General features: G+C 41.6%; 2 protein-coding genes and 1 long non-coding RNA gene across 4 annotated transcripts in view; 2 read left to right on the top strand and 1 right to left on the bottom strand.

The window, feature by feature from the left end:
* Positions 1-12,286, bottom strand: part of LOC129854071 (uncharacterized) — a 38,837-nt gene extending 26,551 nt beyond the window's left edge. Inside the window, exons 1-2 of one of the 2 annotated variants that reach the window (XR_008759226.1) lie at positions 12,054-12,286; positions 402-521 (exon numbers count right to left, since the gene is read on the bottom strand). This is a non-coding gene — a long non-coding RNA (uncharacterized LOC129854071). The remainder of the gene's footprint in view (positions 1-401; positions 522-12,053) is intronic. The other variant, XR_008759225.1, reaches the window with a different exon arrangement.
* Positions 80-5,071, top strand: fgf4 (fibroblast growth factor 4). Its single transcript, XM_055920694.1, has 3 exons — positions 80-671; positions 3,172-3,275; positions 3,960-5,071. Exons 1-3 carry the CDS (start codon positions 377-379, stop codon positions 4,134-4,136), a joined length of 576 nt encoding a protein of 191 aa, XP_055776669.1. The 5' UTR covers positions 80-376; the 3' UTR covers positions 4,137-5,071.
* Positions 12,287-12,639: 353 nt separating the features above from the next.
* On the top strand, positions 12,640-17,011 carry fgf19 (fibroblast growth factor 19). Its single transcript, XM_055920692.1, has 3 exons — positions 12,640-13,138; positions 13,949-14,052; positions 14,490-17,011. Exons 1-3 carry the CDS (start codon positions 12,928-12,930, stop codon positions 14,808-14,810), a joined length of 636 nt encoding a protein of 211 aa, XP_055776667.1. The 5' UTR covers positions 12,640-12,927; the 3' UTR covers positions 14,811-17,011.
* The last annotated feature ends 3,868 nt before the right edge of the window (positions 17,012-20,879 follow it).

Below are 20,879 nucleotides of genomic sequence, written 5' to 3'. Positions count from 1 at the left end.
AGTCGCTTAGAATACTGTCCCGTGATGCAGTAGGTAGTGCGTGATGTAATTTCGCAGCAGATATAAATATCGTCGGCGAGGGAAAAGCGGCATGGCTGAGCCGCGCTTGCTAGGACGGCCAACACTTATACAACTTATACAAGTTCGACTCGAATCTACACACGTTACCTCCGAGAGGACAGTCATACCAAGAAATAATAGATGTCGCATCAACCGGAACTCATCTTTGTCTTGGAATGAGCGTCTTTCGTTGCTTTTTTTCATTCGTTCGTTTTTTCTTATTCGGAGTTCAACGTAAAGGCCGGCACTGGGGTGATATTTTTAGTCCCTTAAACTCCCTCAACAAACACTGTAGGCTACTGCAGTGTTGGCAAGGATGGCTTTTCAATCGGCCCTCTTACCAATATTGGTCTTGGGACTGTTGACTAGTTTGGTGCGTTGTGCCCCCTTCCCTGGCAGGCTGAATGGCACAGTGGAACGACACTGGGAGACACTCTACTCGCGGTCCTTGGCTCGGATCCCTGGGGAGAAAAGAGAGATAAACCGGGACAGCGACTATCTTATGGGCATTAAACGGCTACGACGCCTTTATTGCAATGTAGGAATTGGGTTTCATATTCAAGTTTCACCCGATGGGAGAATAACAGGAGTGCACAGTGAAAACCCTTACAGTAAGTTCAACGTGATTATTTCGACTTTTCACGCATTAGACTGCCTTCTCGCACTAGTTGCATATGCCTCTTGTGCTGTCAATCCCAACCTGATCTCTGGCCTGCCTGGTCATTCCATGCACGTATAGCTCGTTCCCGTGCGAGCCATTGGTATTAGAATAGGCATAGGCTATTCATAAAATGAAATCCAATATTTCATAACATATTTCATGCAATCAATTATAAAAAAAATATTAGTGACTTACGCCCCCAAACATTATGTATAAAAACACACGTTGTGTGCCACTTGTGTATTCCAATTAGCCTATACTTATTTGAAGTGACTGCTAGATTGTGTCTTCATAAACATATTATCGCGATATGAATATATGGCATATTATGTGTTGGGGTCAGTGTCGCGGCAGGGGTCTCTTGGCACGGTTTGAAATGCCTCACCAATGTGTTTAATTTGAAAGTGGAATAGATAGGACTTGATTGCAGGATGAGAATGTGATTCTTATTTCACTGCTGATGAAATATGTTGTCTGCGGCATCGGTGACATGCAGTGCTATGCTAGCATCTAAAAAGCGATGCTCCTATTAAATAAATAGGCCTAAGTGTCTTGTGTCAAAGGAGCGAATAAGGTGGGCATGCGTTGGAACATCTGGAGGCTAAAAATGACGTGTGGGTGCTTTCCACTCTGAAACCAGTGTTTGAAATCAGAGATTTCTAGGAACCAAGCCAAGATCCAATACGTCCTAAAGTTAGGACGGAGATAAACCCACATGTTACGGTAAATTAACCCCTTGGCCTTGCGTGTCAAATTAATGTCCGCTCGAGACAAAGTCATATTCGATTACATTTGCAGACACAAATAATAACAAACATTTAATTGTCTAACAGTTGTCATTGCAAATATGATCCTGTAACTTCTCAACGACATAATGTGACAAATACGCCCCTATCGCCTATATCGACACGGTCTGCCTGTGAATTTAAAGGTTGTTTTGTGTTCCCTTGGCCTATTTTGAGACATGACATACAATTCAAGCGAGATACATTACATAGATTCTGTTTGAACAGTTCTAGTCGCCATAAAAACACATTTAAAAAAGGGAGTCAGACATCATTCTGGACTCAAAAGTGACATATGATGCTTCAGTTTGCACACTTTTAACAAAAAGGCACAAGAACAGCATCAGAGGTCCATATGCGTGCTTGATTGACCTGATCTGTAACAAATGATGTGTCAATGTTTGTTAATGCACTGTCAAACATTTCCTGTAAAATGTACAGTAATCTACTGGCAGCAATTGGCCAGTAGTTTACTGTAATTTATTTTACGGTACAGCTACTGTTATCCATTTTATGGTACCAAAAATATTACTGTAATACACTTTACAGTATATTACTGGAAATACCCATGCAGCGACATATTACCCAGTGTTCTTTGCAAGTTTATTTTTACATTTAGTTTCTTCAGGGAACTAAATGCTCTTGTCCATAACATGCTCATAACAATGCTCTGCTCTTGTCCATAACAACTTACAGTCAGTGCATTCAACCAAGGTTGATAGCAAGTAAAAAGTCATAGCAAGTAAACATTTCTGTAACTGTTACTGAAAATGTTGTTGTAGTTGTGTATACATTGATCTTCAAAATAATTGTAATTACAACAAGATATCTTGTCAATACGATACTGAGATATTCATGGTAAGTTGATGGCAGAGCAATGAAATACAGTGCAAGACATTAAAAGTGACTATTCAAACTGTAAGAAAATTATTTCTACAGTATTTTACTGTAATTTCAAGGGATTAGAGCAAGCAAGTTGGCTGCATGCATTTGCATATTACAGCATATTAATGAATACTTGGTGTTTTCTATCACTTGCACTTCTAGAGGCCGAAACAAAGTCTTCCAAACTGGCCGATTACAGGGCAAACGGACCTGGGTAAATATTCAACCATTAAAAGGTTAAAGACCCGCTACCACTCTGATCTGTTCCCTATATACGTTTAAATTGTCAGGGAACTACTATCACATATCCCTTAAATTGGTACAGGACTTTCGCTGTCGGATGCAACAAATATAGCCACTACAAGGCACGCCTTAAAATATGTTAAAGAGCCAGCTATTCTTTCTCCTCCCACAATATTTCCCCCACAACGCACAATAATTTACAGTATGCTGCGAGTAAATACATAGCAAAACAGTACTTTATTGTTGAATCGCATTGAATATTTAATATTCACAATTGCTAATAGTGAATATTTCATTATATATATATTACACCATACCAACTGATATTTGGTGTTTTATAAATCACTTGCACTTTAGGCCTTAACAAAGGCTTCTAAATTGACAGTGACTACAAGCCTCTTTCTTGGAGGACGCATGCTTGCACAATTTGAAAAAGTTGGTTTCTGTCTCCGGACATGAGTGAAATCAACTGACGACGTGATATGAAGTTAGTTGCTTGTGAACCACATACAAAACTATTTGTTTTCTTCTTTCCAGGTCTCCTTGAGATATCTCCAGTAGAGAGAGGAGTTGTGACAATCTTTGGCGTCCAACGCGGTCTATTCGTGGCCATGAACAGCAAAGGGAAGCTGTACGGATCTGTGAGTGTACGAGATGATTTACGGTGGATTTCCGCCGGTAGATGTTATTATCGGTAGCCTGCTCGATGACATGCTACCACTTGAGCTGTAGCGACCACTTCCTCTGCTACATACACCACAGCACCCCCGACAGCTCCTTTCCGCGTCACATTGTTGGGCTGGGTTATGGCATGTTTCCAGTGCCTGGCCGTGTTTTCATTGTGGGCTGGATAAACCCAGGAACGGTAGCGCAGTAGATCATTCAGACTGCGCATTCCATTCTTAGCATTGCCAGCCACCACATGCACCTTACTGTCTTTCTCAGAGTAAAGATGAACTGGCCAAAAAGACCACCCACACAAACTGCCTATAGACCCCACAACACAGCACATTCATGAATGTTCTTGATGGGATAGATAAATAGTTGGATTGTGGCTCTTACGTAATCTGTTTTAAATCACCTGCCCCGGTTATCCCTACCAAACAAAAGCACCAATATCAAAGGCAAAACCAAGCAGTCAAATGGACTAACCTACCCCCATGTCATTCATTAAAGGATATATGGAATATAACTGTTGGAAACATTTTACAATATTTTGTCAAGTTTCAATTTCCACAAAGTAGGTCACGTCTAGCTCTTGTCTATGCTATTATACTGCTCATACTACACCTATAATTAAACATCTTTCTAATCTTCTGTTTTAGGTTCATTACAACAACGAGTGCAAATTCAAAGAAACTCTCCTGGCAAATAATTACAACGCTTACGAATCAGTGGCATACCCAACGATGTACATTGGACTAAGCAAGACCGGTAAAACAAAAAGAGGAAACCGAGTGTCACCAGCCATGACGGTGACGCATTTCTTGCCAAGAATCTGAGTCACTCAGAAATAGACGTAACCTCAATAAAGGTGGGGTGAGGGGGACTCAAAACGATGCACTTTCAACTGGAGTTTTATGCAAGACTAAGTGTATCATCCTGTTCAAAATGTTATGTATAAGTTTGTATATCAGTTTATTTATTATGTAAAACAATTTTGTATTTGGGGGGGAAACAGGTCCCCACTTCAGGGGGAATTTCAGAAATCAACACATTTATTTATGTTTTTTAATTTATCAGAAGTCTGCTGCTATTAAGTGTTCGGGTAAGTGAGATTCCTTTGTTGAATTATGGTTTTCTTTGCACTGTTTATAGACAAAATATTCTACAGCGACAGAGCAAAGGATACTTTTGTGTGACTTATTTTTCTTCTATGGAATTAACTTTTAAGTCTTAGACCGACGTTCAAACAAGTGAAATTATGTCAAATCATTGGTTTTAGAAGCAATTGTCCAATGGCAGGACTCTTTGTAGGCATTGGAGTCTAATTGAAACAGTATCAGCTTACTACTGGTTACAGAATGAGCCGCGTTGAAGTCCTATCCTCTCAAATCTGTTTTTAGCTCTGCCAGGGGGTTGAACTTTGAACTTTTCTGCAGTCAATCTTTGTCAGATCTATAAGACTCTGGATAGAGAGAGGCATCTTCTTGACATTGTATAAGCAGGGAATTTGAGAGTTTATAGGCAAGGTCAGTGTGCGGACACAAACGGCAGAAACCATAGCCATGGCTATATAACATTCAGCTTTTATGACGGGAAGTAAAAAAAATCAAAGTCCTCAGCTGTATAGAGGATATATGGATCCCAAAAGGCTTAATTGAAATCACCACAAGTTCAGCATCAGAGCTCCTCCCTGAGTGCAAAAAAAGAAGGCAAGATAATGTAATGATTGTCCCAGGTTGTTTTCCCCAAGTGTGTACACCAAAAAGGTATACATTTTTTTTTTGGGGGGGGGGGGGGGGGGGGGGGGGCATGCATTGCCTCCCATTTCTTCCCATTGCCCTTGTTATCTATCCTCTACCTCACATAATCAACAAACCCCCTCAAAACTTTTCTAGAGTTCGTCCTGAAGTAATTCTGTTGAACCAGTTTGAGATTAGCCCTGATCTTCTCAGAGCACCATGCCATAGGCAGAAGTTCAGGCAGCCATTTTGTCCCAGTTGCGCCTTGTCACGTTTGAGCTATCTTTACCCTGTGATTTACTTTTAGAAAGGATGATCATGGTGGGAATATTTACAGACAGCTGTTCGACCGCACTATATGCTTAACCAGTAACCCTATATTTTTCTTTATATATTTTGTAAATATAACCCCTGGTAACTGGCGGAGCATAGCGATGCTGCTTCAAAAAGTCTGTTATTCCTCCTTTGGGAACATTCATTCAACGATGAAGGGGATTGACCAGGAGATGGCCCATGCCAGAGGGTGTCTCTCTCTCTGTCTGTAGTCCCAGTCGGCATTCACGTAATAAGGAATTCCCTCGACCACAAATTGGGGAAAACCAACATTCTTTCCTATTGACCACCATTGTAAAAGAGGCAACTTCGTCGTCGTTTTTTTTACAATGACGAAAAGCTGCTGTGTTCTTCAATGTAACCAGGTCAAAAAATCCTGACCTACGGTTCGCAATGCTCCCACGTAGGGAAATAGAGCCTGCGAGAAGAGCCCTGTGCTGTGGCTTCAGGCTATTCGGCATGGGAGAGGGGGAAATCTGGGGACCCGGTGTCCAAGTAGGCTACACGTAGCTAGGTGTGTGGAAAACATTTAAATCACAGCTAAGACATTTAACATAGTCCGTTTGTAACTCCACTCATTACATTTAAGTCATTTAGCAGACGCTCTTATCCAGAGCAACTTACAAATTGGAAAGTTCATACATATTCATCCTGGTCCCCCTGTGGGAATTGAACCCTCAACCCTGGCGTTGCAAGCTTCATGCTCTACCAACTGAGCCACACGGGACCATTACTTGTATCTGCATAGTCCGTTTGTTTGTGTTGTTGGTCTTGGCTAATGTTAGCTAGCTACCACTCACTCGCGTGGCTGCTAGCACTGTCATAACATACAATGTTATGTTTTTTTTTTAAAGTAGTGAGGACACTAGGAAGCTGGCAATGTTGAAAAGTTATCTTTAGGCATGTTATACTTTTCGTAAATGTTGTTTTGTAATTGACTAAAACAAGCAGGCAACAAGAAAATTGCATTTGAAAAAGGTAACATTTTTACTCTGAGCCAATAGGGCAACCTATGTAACCACCGGTTGTTTTCCCCACAAAGCGGGCAGGGCTGCAACGTTCTATCTAGTACCGACTGCGACTATTAGAATAGTTCTAGATTGTACGATGGTGTTCATTCTCTTCTGAGAGGGTTCCATCTCAAGTTCAACATTCCACATACCATGGCAGTTTACAATGTACAGTACTGATTTTAGACAACTCAAACTGTAAGCGAAGGCCCATTGTTTTATATTCAATATAACAAAAGTAACAATAGCGTCCAAGTCCTGAGAAATCTAATGAGGTGTAACTTTTGACACAGCAAATATCTTTTCTAAATGCATCTCACTGGGTAGTAGTAAAAAATAGAATGGCCGAGGCTCCAGCAAATATCTCAGGGTGTTGTTGGTGAACTCTCGGTGTCCATTTCCAAACACCTGCTGTAGAAGTCTAGGTCTCCCGTAAAACAATCCTAACCTGGATCCCGTCCTGCCCTTCAAAAAGACACAAGCACATGGCAGCCAAAATGAGTCAAGACTATGATGCTCTTGCATACCATCCAGCTCCTTAGACCGACTGGTCAGAGAGCTCTCCAATGCTGTACCTAACTTAATATTGTCACATATGACCTGGATGCTCAGAACACCTGTTGGTAATATTATTTAGTCACCCGAGACCTCAGGCTGCACTGCCAATCCCATAACTATTTTCCTTTGCCACAGCTGTGCCAAACGTTCCCCAACAGACTGTTTTGCATGGCTCACCATAATGTTTACAACAACACTGAGAAGTCACTGGCAAATATTCTGTGACCTCTCCCATTGACCCGGTTCCAACCCCAGTAGAGTCACCTCATTTGCTTATGCAGCAAGTGTACAAGCAACACAAGCACAATGATATGAGATGTGCGCCGTGTAGACAAGAGAGTTTGAACAATTGTTCAGACATTTAAATCTATCCCTGAATCGATCCGATGAGACGGCACAGAGACAAGAACTTCAAATGCAGAATAATGAGCATGTTTCCGTGTTAAATGTTCATTATCTATTGTCTCCTCTGGGCGCTTACTTCTTCCACTGCTGTGCTGTTTCCGCATCCAATGGAGGGCCCTCGGGTCTCAAGTAACAAGTGCTTCGAGTCCTGTGGTCTTCTTACTCATCGTCTTTATTACCTGTAGTTTTATACAGGTCTTGTTAAATATCTTGACGTATGTGCTGTGCACATGACTAATGCCTAACTTAAATTTGAAGTTAATAAAACTCCCAATGTTGTAAAATGACTCCTTCCTGTCTGAACCCTTGTTGGAAAAAGTCTTCAGAGATGAAATACTTGTTTCTGACAACATCAATTGTGCAATAATTTGACTGAACGGTTTTGGAAAGAAGTGTGATAACATAGGAGTTCAGAATTCCAGTGGCTCTAACGCACAGAATTTCAAATTAAAGTTACATCAAATTCTATTTTATCTACCGCACTACAATACACATTATTCAATGGCGAAACCAGAAATACATTTGTCAAACTGAGGAGAGGAAAGCAAGTTACGTCAATTCCAAGTTATTTCTTTGTTGAACTGTCCATTTTGATAAATGCCTCAAAGAAAAATTGCCTTGGAAGAGCGAGACAGGTGTGGCCACTCAATACACATGTATTTCTGTCCACTGGGTAGCTCGAGCTAAATGGAGCCTTGTCTTTGCCTGAAAGAATGACAGCTTTCTGCTCCAGTAAACTGAGGCTTCAATGTTTAAGGATTGTAAACAATCCCTAAAAATAGTGGCTACACACCATCTATCTGCCTTGACTCTATTGTCTGTCAACCAAATAAACATCCATCAACCCATGGGCCAACATGTCTTTCTATTTCAGATGTGCCTTTCAAGTTCTGTAAAACACAAAAAGACTTCACCGAGACAGCCAGGGAAACTTGCAACGATTTGTTCAATAACAGAGATGGGTAATTGCATGCTTGTCCGATGGTGCTATGTAAGGAGGAAGGCAGCCATTCTATATTTCCAATGTGATTTTGTCCCACTGCCCTAACAGAGTTCAGTGAATACGAGGGGTCCCGCACTGGGGAACTGACACAAGGCATGTGATGTGAGGTAGAGTATCAAAGTCTTTGTTAAATAAATAGTCAAACTAAAAATGTATTTAGCAAAAAAGACGCTAAATAAAAGTGAAATTGCGGAATTGTGAACGGCACAAACAATCGCCACAAACTGTTTTTCACTGCCAAAAGCTATTTAAGACTGACAACTGCACACATGCAGCCCCAACATACACATTATACACACAAATCAGTCTTTTTAACTCCAAGATCATCAACAGAGTCTAAAGCCATCCGTGTAGATAGCAGTTGTAAAGAATGATTAAAACATCATGCTGCAGTGGGATGGGGCCAGGCGTGTTGCTGACTGGCAGGGGCACCTTGAGCACTTAGTTATCTAGGCCCCCTCACAGAGTCCCTGGATTCCATGGGTATCGCACCTCCTAAGCCCCAGCTTATAGGGTTTTGCTGCTTTATCCAGCCGGCAAACACAAGCGAAGCCTGAGTCTTTAACACCAGTGAGACTGGATCATCTCTGGGGGGGAAAGGGGGCAATGAGAGGAGATGGATGAAGCGGGACGGGGCTCAATTGTTCTCTACTGTCAAAACAAAATGAGATTGTGTGGGGCTATCTATCCCTCATAAGCGCAGCGGCAGAGAGGATATAATGGAAATGTTTCTGGTGGTCGTTTTAATTTTTCTACGGTTGCATTATTCCCTGCTAGTCAACCACAATATAGATGCTTCGGATGTACTAACTTCTCTCAAGACATCAATGAGTGGGGTTTTTGATCTATGGCACTATGACACTGTTAATTGGCAAAATGTAACAGCGAGGCGCTGAAGCACATCAGCCAGACGCAAGGAAATTCAAATAGCCACACCTGGTCTAAACCACATGCAAACCACCGTTTGTGTTAATAAACACCTGGTGTACTATCAGGTGACTGGCTCCTCAGCGTAAGCCTGGGTTTAGCTTCATTCAGCCATGATAATAGGCGGCATATCTTTGGCAGACCGAGTGTGGTTGGCAGAACTCGGCACATAGGAGGGCATCAGAGCCAGGGTGTGTCACGCTGCTGCCCATTTCAGAGACGTACTATTATATCACATACTGTTTCAGTGTAACACAGTAAAACCTTGATAGCGTCTCACTTGAATGTACTGCGACACCGAGTAATGGAAATGTGTATATTTCTGTTCTAAATGGCTAAGTCTATGGATTGAATTAGCCAAAACTTGCCTTTACGTTCAGTATCTTTCTTCAAGTCGAAATGCATTCCACCCATAATGTTTGCACCGCAGTGACGAGTGCGGGATATGGCTCCAAAACGCACCTCAATCCAGGGATGGAAGATGTTACTGTACTCATAATGATCCCATTATTCAAAATGGCAAATCAAGAAGATTAAAATATTGCTTATTCTTTTATTAAACTGCCTTTTTCGTCCACATGCTAGGCTAGCTCTAGCATTTACTAGCGCGAGGACGGGGGGAAAAAAATGCAGATTCATTAAAAACGAGCAGTATTTCAATCTTCTTGATTTGTCATTTCGGATAATGGGATCATTGGATTGAGGTACGTGTTCGAGCCGCATCCCGCGCTCGTCACTGCGGTGCAAACCTTATGGGTGGTGTGTGTTTCGACCTGATAGGAATCGGATGTATTTACTGTTGATCCTCAGGTCGGCTAGGATATCGGCTAGGATTAACAGTCCCACAGTATTCCACCTGATGATAAAGCTCAAAACATTACAGAGATAAAACAACCAAACAGGCTTTGGGTCAGAATGCAAAACACCAACTAGGTACAAATGCATACATCCCTACCAGAATCTTAAAATGTGTGCTTAAAATATATATGAGAGAAAAAGAGAGAGAGAAAGAGAGGGAGAGGGGGGTGTCTGTTTGAGATCCTCCAGATGTTTGCCTATAAAGACAAAGTACTTCAAAAGGTGCTGAAAAGACTCCCCCCTCTTTCACTTCCATGCGGTGTAATGCTTTCTGTCCTGGGGCATTTAGGAAATGACATGGCCCTTTAATCATGGGGCCGATGGTCACCATTTCAGCAGAAACAGTGGAGGCCATGGACCGCTTCCCTTATTTCATGCACAAACAAATTTCCTTGGAGCTTTAGATGATGGTTAAGCCTACTTCCTTGGAACTAGAACACGACTCTAACTAACATGCATATTATGCAGCCAATGACGTCACTCTGTGTGTGTCAACTTGTTTTGCAGTTTTCCCAATGCACTACAATAGCTGTGCATGCTATGCACAAAATCCATCTGCAGTTTATGGAGGGACGATGGTATCCTTTATATGAGGGACGATGGTATCCTTTAAATGCTCTACTCTTTTCTCTCAGAATATTTATATTTGTAAGACAGTATTTTTGAATGAGCCCCAAGAGGAGTGGCCTCAATAAATCTTGGGCAACAGGATCAACGCCACGTTACCCTATGTTACCCTATGTTACAATAAAACTGCAATACATGTATAATAACGGATGGAAGTTGCCTGCCAGTGAGTGCATTAGCAGAGGAAACAACTCTCATTTGATGGGACATCAGGATGACCACATAGGTCAATAGTGTTGTACATCAGTAGGCCAATGAATGTCACATCCTCTGCACTGCGCGTCACACCAAAGCAATGGATTCATTTCAGCATGACATCATTTTTCTAAAGTCTTTCACCAGACAGTTCGGCCGGGCAAAAGAGCCTAGTTTAAACTGTGACTCAAGCAGTGCAATGAACATTACTCACGCATCCAAAGCATGAAGGCGTTCTCTCAAATGTCACCATCAGGTCACAGCACAGAATTGCAGTGCAGGCCTTCAATTCATTGTTGCTGAGGCCATTGGTCGAGGCACGCCAACTGACTCTTACTAAGAGGTCTGGAGTAAACAATTCGCGAGGTCTACCAACCAGTAAACACAACGTTTTTGTCGCTATTCGATCATCAGAGGACAGGAGCCTGTGTGAGACATGGGCATGATACTGATTTAAAAGGCATACTCATCTGAAGTAAAAGACAACATCAGCATGGCAATATGACTTTTCATTTTCGGTATGTCTACAATTAAATGTAGCTGTAAAAGAGTTAAGGCTCCCATCTCATCTCGTTAACCAGCCTATGCTCCCCTACTCACCATCAACCTCTATCGCCCTGAACAGACGAGAAGACAGCTAGCCTCCGTGCAAGTAACGAAGGCAACTGCGCAGTGCACCCAATTCAACGCGTAAAAGTGCGCAAAAGCAAAGCCTTTTCTATCCAACATACTTGTAATCTTTGAAGACGTCATTAGCGCGAACTTCACCAACCAATTGCATGTGTCAAGGTAAGACTCCATCAAGCCCACAACGCTCACGAAGACGCTTTTGAATTTAAAATTGATAATGTGGTATTGTGCGCCACCTAGTGAGTATCATGACATGGACCACTGAGTGAAAAATAATCTGGTTTACAGAATTAGTCTATTTATTTTAGGCAGAGCACGGTCTGTAGTGGTTAGTCAGTAATCTTCAAGTAGTCTCCCGTTTAGTCGGTCAAATCATAATGTTATGAATAAAGTTAAAGACTTCAGTTTGATGAAAAATTCTAAACATGTATTTTGACAAATATTGGCCTACTGGAATAAACTACTCACCGAGAGATGTTGTCTCGACCGTCCACACAGTTTAATACTACCTGATCTGGCATACTGCGCATTGAAATGTAGTTCCTCGGCTGCATTTTCATGAATGAGGATATTTGCTCTAAATTACTGTTTAACTTCTATGTAGCCTCAATTTCACAGTCCACTGAGGAGTTCGTCAATTGACCACGAGTGCACACTAACCATCGGAAACCCTCGGTCAAAATCAGATAACAGAGGGGTAAATCTGTTGTGTGTGCTAGTTGACCAAGTCCAACAAAGACAGATATTCTCCTGTGCCAGAGCTGGTTTGAATTACACATGACTTGTACCCTTCGCATTTAGTGAAATAATGGAACGCTCCCCCTGATTGAGCAATGGCAAACCGGATTTAATTAGTATAGCCTAATTTAATACGGTTGTTGCTATATTATAACGACGAGTGGATGGCTATACTTTAATCCAGTAGCCTAGAATTCACTTTAACTTCTCAAGATGAATTACACAGAGATATAAATCAAATGGAATCAAATAAATCATATTAATCAAATGGAAGATCATTATGATCAATTAATTCTAATACTCTATGATCATCAATGTTTTGACGTTGATAACTTAAATGACTAACTGCTCTTATAAATCCTTGGTCGTGGCGTGGGCCACCAGTCACCTATGATTTTGTTGGATGTTGAGAAAGTGTGTCATGTTGTTCCCAGAATTGGCTTTGGGAAAAGGGTTATCGATCGTACTGATAAGCAGCACATTTAAAAAGGCTGGGACGTTGTCTTACTAGAAAATAACGACAGATACAAAGAAGGGAGACGGCCTGGGATAACAGACAGAGAAAAAGCATCAGAAAATAGAATTTGATATAGTCAAGAGAAAAATGACACTTGCAGTTACTGCAGTATGCATGGTCAGCGTGTTTTTTGCTGTTGGAGTTTTTTGTCTGCCACTGCCAGACTCGGGGCCTCATATAGCCAACGGATGGGGACAGACGGTCCGGCTCAGACATCTGTACGCGGTCAAACACGGATTGCACTTGCTAATCAACGAGAATGGCAAGGTGCACGGATCTCCTGAGCAGAGCTCTTACAGTAAGTAGGCTACCACTATAAATAGAGCAGCGATGAAAAAGTTGCATTTTGTTGAGACATAGAGACCCTATTAACTTTGCCATCTTTGAATATCACTGGCAAGGTCATTCACAATATTTATTGGAGACTGCATAACCAGAACTCATATTCTGGATAGGTTGTTTTGATGAAAGAGGTGGTGAACTTTTGGTTGAGCATCGTATTGGCATCCTTTGAGAAAGTAATTTGAAAACGTGTCAGTATGAATTAGACATTTGTGGATTATAAAATGGTAACTCTATTAGGTTGTTCACTATACTTACATACATCAGAGATATGCCTAATATTAAATGAATTTAGAAATTGTGTAAACCTGTCTAAACTCCAAAAATTAATATCCACTTATAACTGCGCTTACTGCAGCAAAAAAAAGCCAATTTTGAAAGCATGGTTTGATCAGGAGGCTCACTTGAACACTCTTTGGATCTACAACTTGTTATCTCCTGGAGGGATCCACCGCTAGAATCAACAGAGCTAAAGCCACCACAATATCCACCTGGTTCTCCGCCATCTCCTTCATAACATCCAAAATAAGGAGAGGAGTCAGCTCATGTCCAAATACTGAATTTTTCCCATTTCATCCCAAATTTGAGATATTATTCTGATTAGGCACAATATAAACCTGTGTTTTATGTTTTGTCTTATCACGTGTTGTGGTTGTCCATTGGTATGACTTTATGTATTTCTGTCACTGTTTTATTATTATTTTTGAAATATTTCATCAAAATAAATTGTAAAAAGTAAACTGAATGACCTGTTGTGTTGATACAGGTTTGGTGGAAATCCGACCTGTAGACACGGGCTGTGTCGCAATCAAAGGAGTAGCAGCCTCGCAGTATCTCTGCATGGAAGGGAATGGAAGACTGTATGCATCGGTAAGAGCACTCACATTGGACTTTTGATTGTAACATTTATTTAACGTTCACATTGATTGAACAATTTCAGATGCAGCTCCGATTTGTGAATAACAGCACTTCACAGTTTGGAGTTGCATAAAATGTTACATTACATTTCCATACCAGATTTAAAATACATTTGTCAAATACTGAGAAATATATGGTTTACTATAGGTTATATGTCCCTGCAGCAACCTTTGTCCACTGGTAGGGTATAGTTAAAACCTCATTGGAAAGGAATAGGAACAACAACCTTGGCCTCCAGTGACTCTGTGTACCCTATGCAAATAGCTCTCCAAGAACTCCTGGCAGGAGTCAGTCAGGAGGACACACTTTGATGAAGAGGTTCTGACAAATAGGCTATGTGTGTCACTCCATATTCACTAAACCTTATTTTCTCCCTCATCTTCCCACAGAAAACCTATATGAAAGATGACTGCTCCTTCAAGGAAAACATCCTCCCAGACGGCTACAATATTTATGTCTCTGACAAGCATGGGACCCTGGTGAGCCTGGGTGGCAGCAGGCAGAGGCTCCAGGGGCGAGACAGAGGCATTCCTGCACTGTCCCAGTTTCTACCAAGGGTGAGCACCCTGCCCCTGGATATAACAACAGATTTGGAGTTGTCAGCCCACCCCGAGCAAGGCCCTCAGTCAGGCCTGGACATAGACACTATGGATGCCTTTGGGAAACTTTCCCAGATCTCGATCCAAAGCCCCAGTTTCAATAAGAGATGAGCAACTGATGGTGCTAACATGCAATCTATACTAAGAAGCTTCTACATCTACAAGGTGTCTCCAAACTCAAAATTAGTTTTTGGCACATGACATTATACACCACTCCAAACATACAGGCCCAAGAAGAACCGGATTGAAATCAATTGTAGTATTTATTTCATTATAATTTTTCAAACTTTACTTTTAGCCATATTATTTAATGAAAATACTTGATCCATGTATTTTGAAAAACTAATATGGGGCTCTGTATGCACTTTGTCTACATTTTTTCGGAAGTTTACATACACTTATGTTGGAGTCATTAAAACTAGTTTTTCAACCACTCCACAAATTTCTTGTTAACAAACTATAGTTTTGGCAAGTCGGTTAGGATATCTACTTTGTGCATGACACAAGTAATTTTTCCAACAATTGTTTACAGAAATATAATTTCACTTATAATTCACTATCACAATAACAGTGGGTCAGAAGTGTACATACACTAAGTTGACTGTGCCTTTAAACAGCTTGGAAAATTCCAGAAAATTATGTCATGGCTTTAGAAGCTTCTGATAGGCTAATTTACATAGTTTCAGCCAATTGGAGGTGTACCTGTGGATGTATTTCAAGGCCTACCTTCAAACTCAGTGCCTCTTTGCTTGACATCATGGGAAAATCAAAAGAAATCAGCCAAGACCTCAGAAAAAAAATTGTAGACCTCCACAAGTCTCGTTCTTCGTTGGGAGCAATTTCCAAACGCCTGAAGATACCACATTCATTTGTACAAACAATAGTATGCAAGTATAAACACCATGGGACCACGCAGCCGTCATACCAATTAGGAAGGAGATGCGTTCTGTCTCCTAGAGATGAACATACTTTGGTTTGAAAAGTGCAAATCAATCCCAGAACAACAGCAAAGGACCTTGTGAAGATGCTGGAGGAAACAGGTACAAAAGTATCTATATCCACAGTAAACGAGTCCTCTATCGACATAATCTGAAAGGCCGCTCAGCAAGGAAGAAGCCACTTCTCCAAAACCGCCATAAAAAAAGCCAGACTGCGGTTTGCAACTGCACATGGGGGCAAAGATCGTCGTTTTTGAAGAAATGTCCTCTGGTCTGATAAAACTAAAATAGAACTGTTTGGCCATAATGACCATCGTTATGTTTGGAGGAAAAAGGGGGATGCTTGCAAGCCGAAGAACACCATCCCAACCATGAAGCACGTGGGTGGCAGCATCATGTTGTGGGGGTGCTTTGCTGCAGGAGGGACTGGTGCACTTCACAAAATAGATGGCACCATAAGGAAGGGAAATGATGTGGATATATTGAAGCAACATCTCAAGACATCAGTCAGGAAGTTAAAACTTGGTCGCAAATGGGTCTTCCAAATGGACATTGACCCCAAGCATACTTCCAAAGTTGTGGCAAAATTGCTAAAGGACAACAAAGTCAATGTATTGGAGTGGCCATCACAAAGCCCTGACGTCAATCCTATAGAAAATTTGTGGGCAGAACTGAAAAAGCGTGTACGAGCAAGGAGGCCTACAAACCTGATTCAGTTACACCAGCTCTGTCAGGAGGAATAGGCCAAAATTCACCCAACCTATTGTGGGAAGCTTGTGGAAGGTTACCCAAAACGTTTGACCCAAGTTAAACAATTTAAAGGCAAAGCTACCAAATACTAATTGAGTGTATGTAAACTTCGGACCCACTGGGAATGTGATGAAAGAAATAGAAGCTGAAATAAATAATTCTTTCTACTATTATTCTGACATTTTACATTCTTAAAATAAAGTGGTGATCCTAACTGACCTAAGACAGGGACTTTTTACTAGGATTAAAGGAATTTAAATGTATTTGGCTGAGGTGTATGTAAACTTCCGACTTCAACTGTATTTGTAAATACTTATGTATTTGTACAGCTTTTTTTTTTAAATAATTAGGCCTTCATTTTAACTCATATGTCTTTGCATTTACATTTTCAAATGTACTAAAGACACCATGTGAAATAATTTGTCCAAATGTGTAATTGTTGTCACCTCATTGTTGGCACCCCGTGTTATTGGAATGCATTTTGATCATTCAATCAGTCATCAGATCTAGAAAGCCATATTGATGATTCATTTCTCACAGCAGTTTTTGGTTCAACAAGACTAACACATGCAAAAAAAGGTGTTTATTATTGGCACACAATGTAGTAAATTCTAGCACATTGAACATTTTCGAAGTCGCACAATTCTTTATCAGTTTTGGAACTCTAACAAACATCATTATCATCCATTCCTCTTGCACGCTCTTGAGTTTGTCCAGAGTAGCTTTGATGATTCCGTGTTTGGGCTTATTGTCTACTGAAACGACTATCATTCATACAACAGTATCACAGATGTAATCTGTGATAGTATTTTATTATGATTATTTCCAATATGAGTTGTCACAGGGACTTGTTTGTGCATTTTACATTTTAGTAATTTAGCAGACACTCTTTTCCAGAGCGTCTTACAGATAGTGCATTCATCTTAAGATAGATAGGTGGGACAACCACATATCACAGGCTAGTAAGTACATTTTTCCTCTATACAATAGCTATCAGCAAAGTCAAACATTGGTTTCCTTACCCTGTAAATCAAATCAAAACAAAATGCTATATGTCACATGCGCTGAATACAACAAGTGTATTTTAATTTTATTCAACCTTTATTAAAAGAAAGAGAAAATTCTTAGTTACAATGACGGCCTACCCCGGCCAAACCCTAACCCGGACGACGCTGGGCCAATTGTGCGCCGCCCTATGGGACTTCCAATCACGGCCTGTTGTGATACAGCCTGGAATCGAACCAAGGTGTGTAGGGACGCCTCTAGCACGGAGATGCAGTGCCTTAGACCGCTGCCCCACTCGGTAGACCTTACGGTGAAATGCTTACTTACAAGCCCTTAACCAACAATGCAGTTGAAGAAAACAGAGTTCAGGAAATATGTACTAAATAAACTCAAGTTACTTAAAAAGTAACACAAGAAAATAACAATGACGAGGCTATACACAGGGGGTACCGGTACTGAGTCAATTACCTCACAGGTTAGGTGAGGTAATTTGTACATGTAGGCAGGGGTAAAGTGACTATGCATAGATAATAAACAGCAAGTAGCAGCAGTGGGGGGGGGTCAATGCAAATAGTCCGGGTGGCCATTTGATTAATTGTTCAGTAGTCTTATGGCTTGGGGGTAGAAGCTGTTAAGGAGCCTCTTGGACCTAGACTTGGCGCTCCAGTACCGCTTGCCGTGCAGTAGCAGGGAGAACAGTTTATGACTTGGGTAACTGGAGTCTTTGACAATTTTTGGGACCTTCCTTTGACACTGCCTAGTCGAGGTCCTGGATAGCAGGAAGCTTGGCCCCAGTGATGTACTGGGCCGTATGCACAGAGCTCTAGCGCCTTATGGTCAGATGCCGAGCAATTGCCATACCATGCGGTGATGTAACCAGTCAGGATGCTCTCGATGGTGCAGCAGTATAACTTTTTGAGGATCTGAGGACCCATGCCAAATCTTTTCAGTCTCCTGAGGGGGAATGGACCATGATAGTTTGTTGATGATGTGGACACCAAGGAACTTGAAGCTCTCGACCCGCTCCACTACAGCCCCATCGATGTGAATGGGGGCGTGTTCGGCCCTCCTTGTCCTGTAGTCCACGATCAGATCCTTATGTCTTGATCACATTGAGGGAGAGGTTGTTGTCCTGGCACCACACGGCCAGGTCTCTGACCTCTTCCCTATAGGCTGTCTCGTTGTTGTCCGTGATCTGGCCTACCAATGTTATATCATCGGCAAACTTAATGATGGTGTTGGAGTTGTGCCTGGCCATGCAGTCATGAGTAAACAGGGTGTACAGGAGGGGACTGATCACGCACCCCTGAGGGGCCCCGTGTTGAGGATCTACATGGCAGATGTTGTTGCCTACCCTTACCACCTGGGGGCGGCCCGTCAGGAAGTCCAGGATCCAGTTACAGAGGGTGGTGTTTAGTCCCAGGGTCCTTAGCTTAGTGATGAGCTTTGTGGGCGCTATGGTGTTGAACGCTGAGCTGTAGTCGATGAACAGCATTTTCACATAGGTGTTCCTTTTGTCCAGGTGGGAAAGGGCAGGGTGGAGTGTAATTGAGATTGCGTCATGTGTGAATTTGTTGGGGCGGTATGCAAATTGGAGTGGGTCTAGGGTTTCCAGGATGATGGTGTTAATGTGAGCCATGAACAGCCTTTCAAAGCACTTCATGGCTACCAACATGAGTGCTACGGGGCGATAGTCATTTAGGCAGGTTACGTTGGCGTTCTTGGGCACAGGGACTATGCTGGTCTGCTTGAAACATGTAGGTATTACAGACTCAGTCAGGGAGAGGTTGAACATGTTAGTGAAGACACTTGCCAGTTGGTCCGCGCATGCTCTGAGTACACATCCTGGTAATCCGTCTGGCCCTGCAGCCTTGTGAATGTTGACCTGTTTAAAGGTCTTGCTCACATCGGCAATGAACAGCGTGATCACCCAGTCGTCTGGAACAGCTGGTGCTCTCATTCATGCTTCAGTGTTGCTTGCCTTGAAGCGAGCATAAAAGGCATTTAGCCCATCTTGTAGGCTAGTGTCACTGGGCAGCTGGGTTTCCCTTTGTAGCTCGTAATAGTTTTCAAGCCCTGCCACAGCCAAGAGACCATAAGTGGTAGAACGGAGTGCTCGGGTTGGGGTGTAGGGTTTGCGCATAGCCTGAGGGTAGGGTTGGGGCAGTACCCTACTAAAGATATAACACATTAAATATACCGCCATAGGGAAAGTACTAGGCCAGTATGATAACTGATAGGCCTACCCATGCATGGACAGAAATTCAGCGAATGCTAATCCTGTTATTTTTTAAACAATGTTTGTTTGTTTTCTATATTTTCAAGCAGCTTTCATCTCCTGGTAGGCCTTTTTAGGGTAAAGAAAATGTGGACTTCCCTTGCACTGAGTGGTGGAAAAAGTACTAAATTGTCATACTTGAGTAAAAGTAAAGATACTTTAATAGAAAATGACTCAAGTAAAAGTGAAAGTCACCCAGTAAAATACTACCTGAGTAAAAGCCTAAAAGTATTTGGTTTTAAATATATTTAAGCATCAAAAGTAAATGGAATTGCTCAAATGTACTTAAGTATCAAAAGTAAAAGTATAAATCAGACGGCACAATTTTATTGTATTCTTTTATTGACGGATAGCCAGGGGCACACTCCAACACTCAGACATCATTTACAAAATAAGCATGTGTGTTTAATGAATCTGCCAGATCAGAGGCAGTAGGGATGACCAGGGATGTGTCCTTGATAAGTGTGTGATTTGGACCATTTTCCTGTCAAAATGTAACGACTACTTTTGGGTGTCAGGGAAAATGTATGGAGTAAAAAGTACATAATTATCTTTAGGAATGTAGTGAAGTAAAAGTTGACCAAAATAAATTTAAATAGTCAAGTAAAGTACACATTCCCCAAACCACTACTTAAGTAGTACTCTAAAGTATTTTTACTTAATTACTTTACACCACTGCTTGCACTGGGTGCTGCTAGAGCACCTATAGTCATTGAGATACATCCACTGGCTGTTAATTCAGTGGCAATGTTCATGGTGTTAGTCATCATGTTCATTGCGAGATGTGACAATATAGCTCTAAATGTAATGTTTATTTTCAACTCCAGCATCTCTTTACTGATTTTAACTGTAACCTTGGCTCCAACAAACTCCAACTTAGTAGAGTGCAGTGATGTGCGAGCTAACTGTTGGGCTATCCAAAGCAATGTTGTAGCCACAAATTGATGTTTGCAGAAGTGAGAGCTGTTGGCTAGGCTAGATAGCTAACCAAGTAATCTTTTTAATAGCCGATACTCTTTTAATACTCTTTGAAAATGGCCCACAAAAGTGAAGAGGCTGAACACGGCCTTGCTCTAGTTTATTTAGCTAGCTAGCATGATGCCTGTCTGTTTATAGTTCACTGGTTAGTTTGCTAGAGTTGTAGCAATGTTCTGTGATTACGTATGAGTTTTCAGGTTCCATGTAGAGGGGTACCGCAAGGGGTTCGAT

This window comes from Salvelinus fontinalis, chromosome 4 (assembly GCF_029448725.1).
Source record: "Salvelinus fontinalis isolate EN_2023a chromosome 4, ASM2944872v1, whole genome shotgun sequence".
In the NCBI taxonomy this organism is placed as follows: domain Eukaryota; kingdom Metazoa; phylum Chordata; class Actinopteri; order Salmoniformes; family Salmonidae; genus Salvelinus; species Salvelinus fontinalis.
The sequence above is the reverse complement of the archived record's forward strand: the minus strand, read 5'-3'. Positions and strand labels throughout refer to the sequence as shown.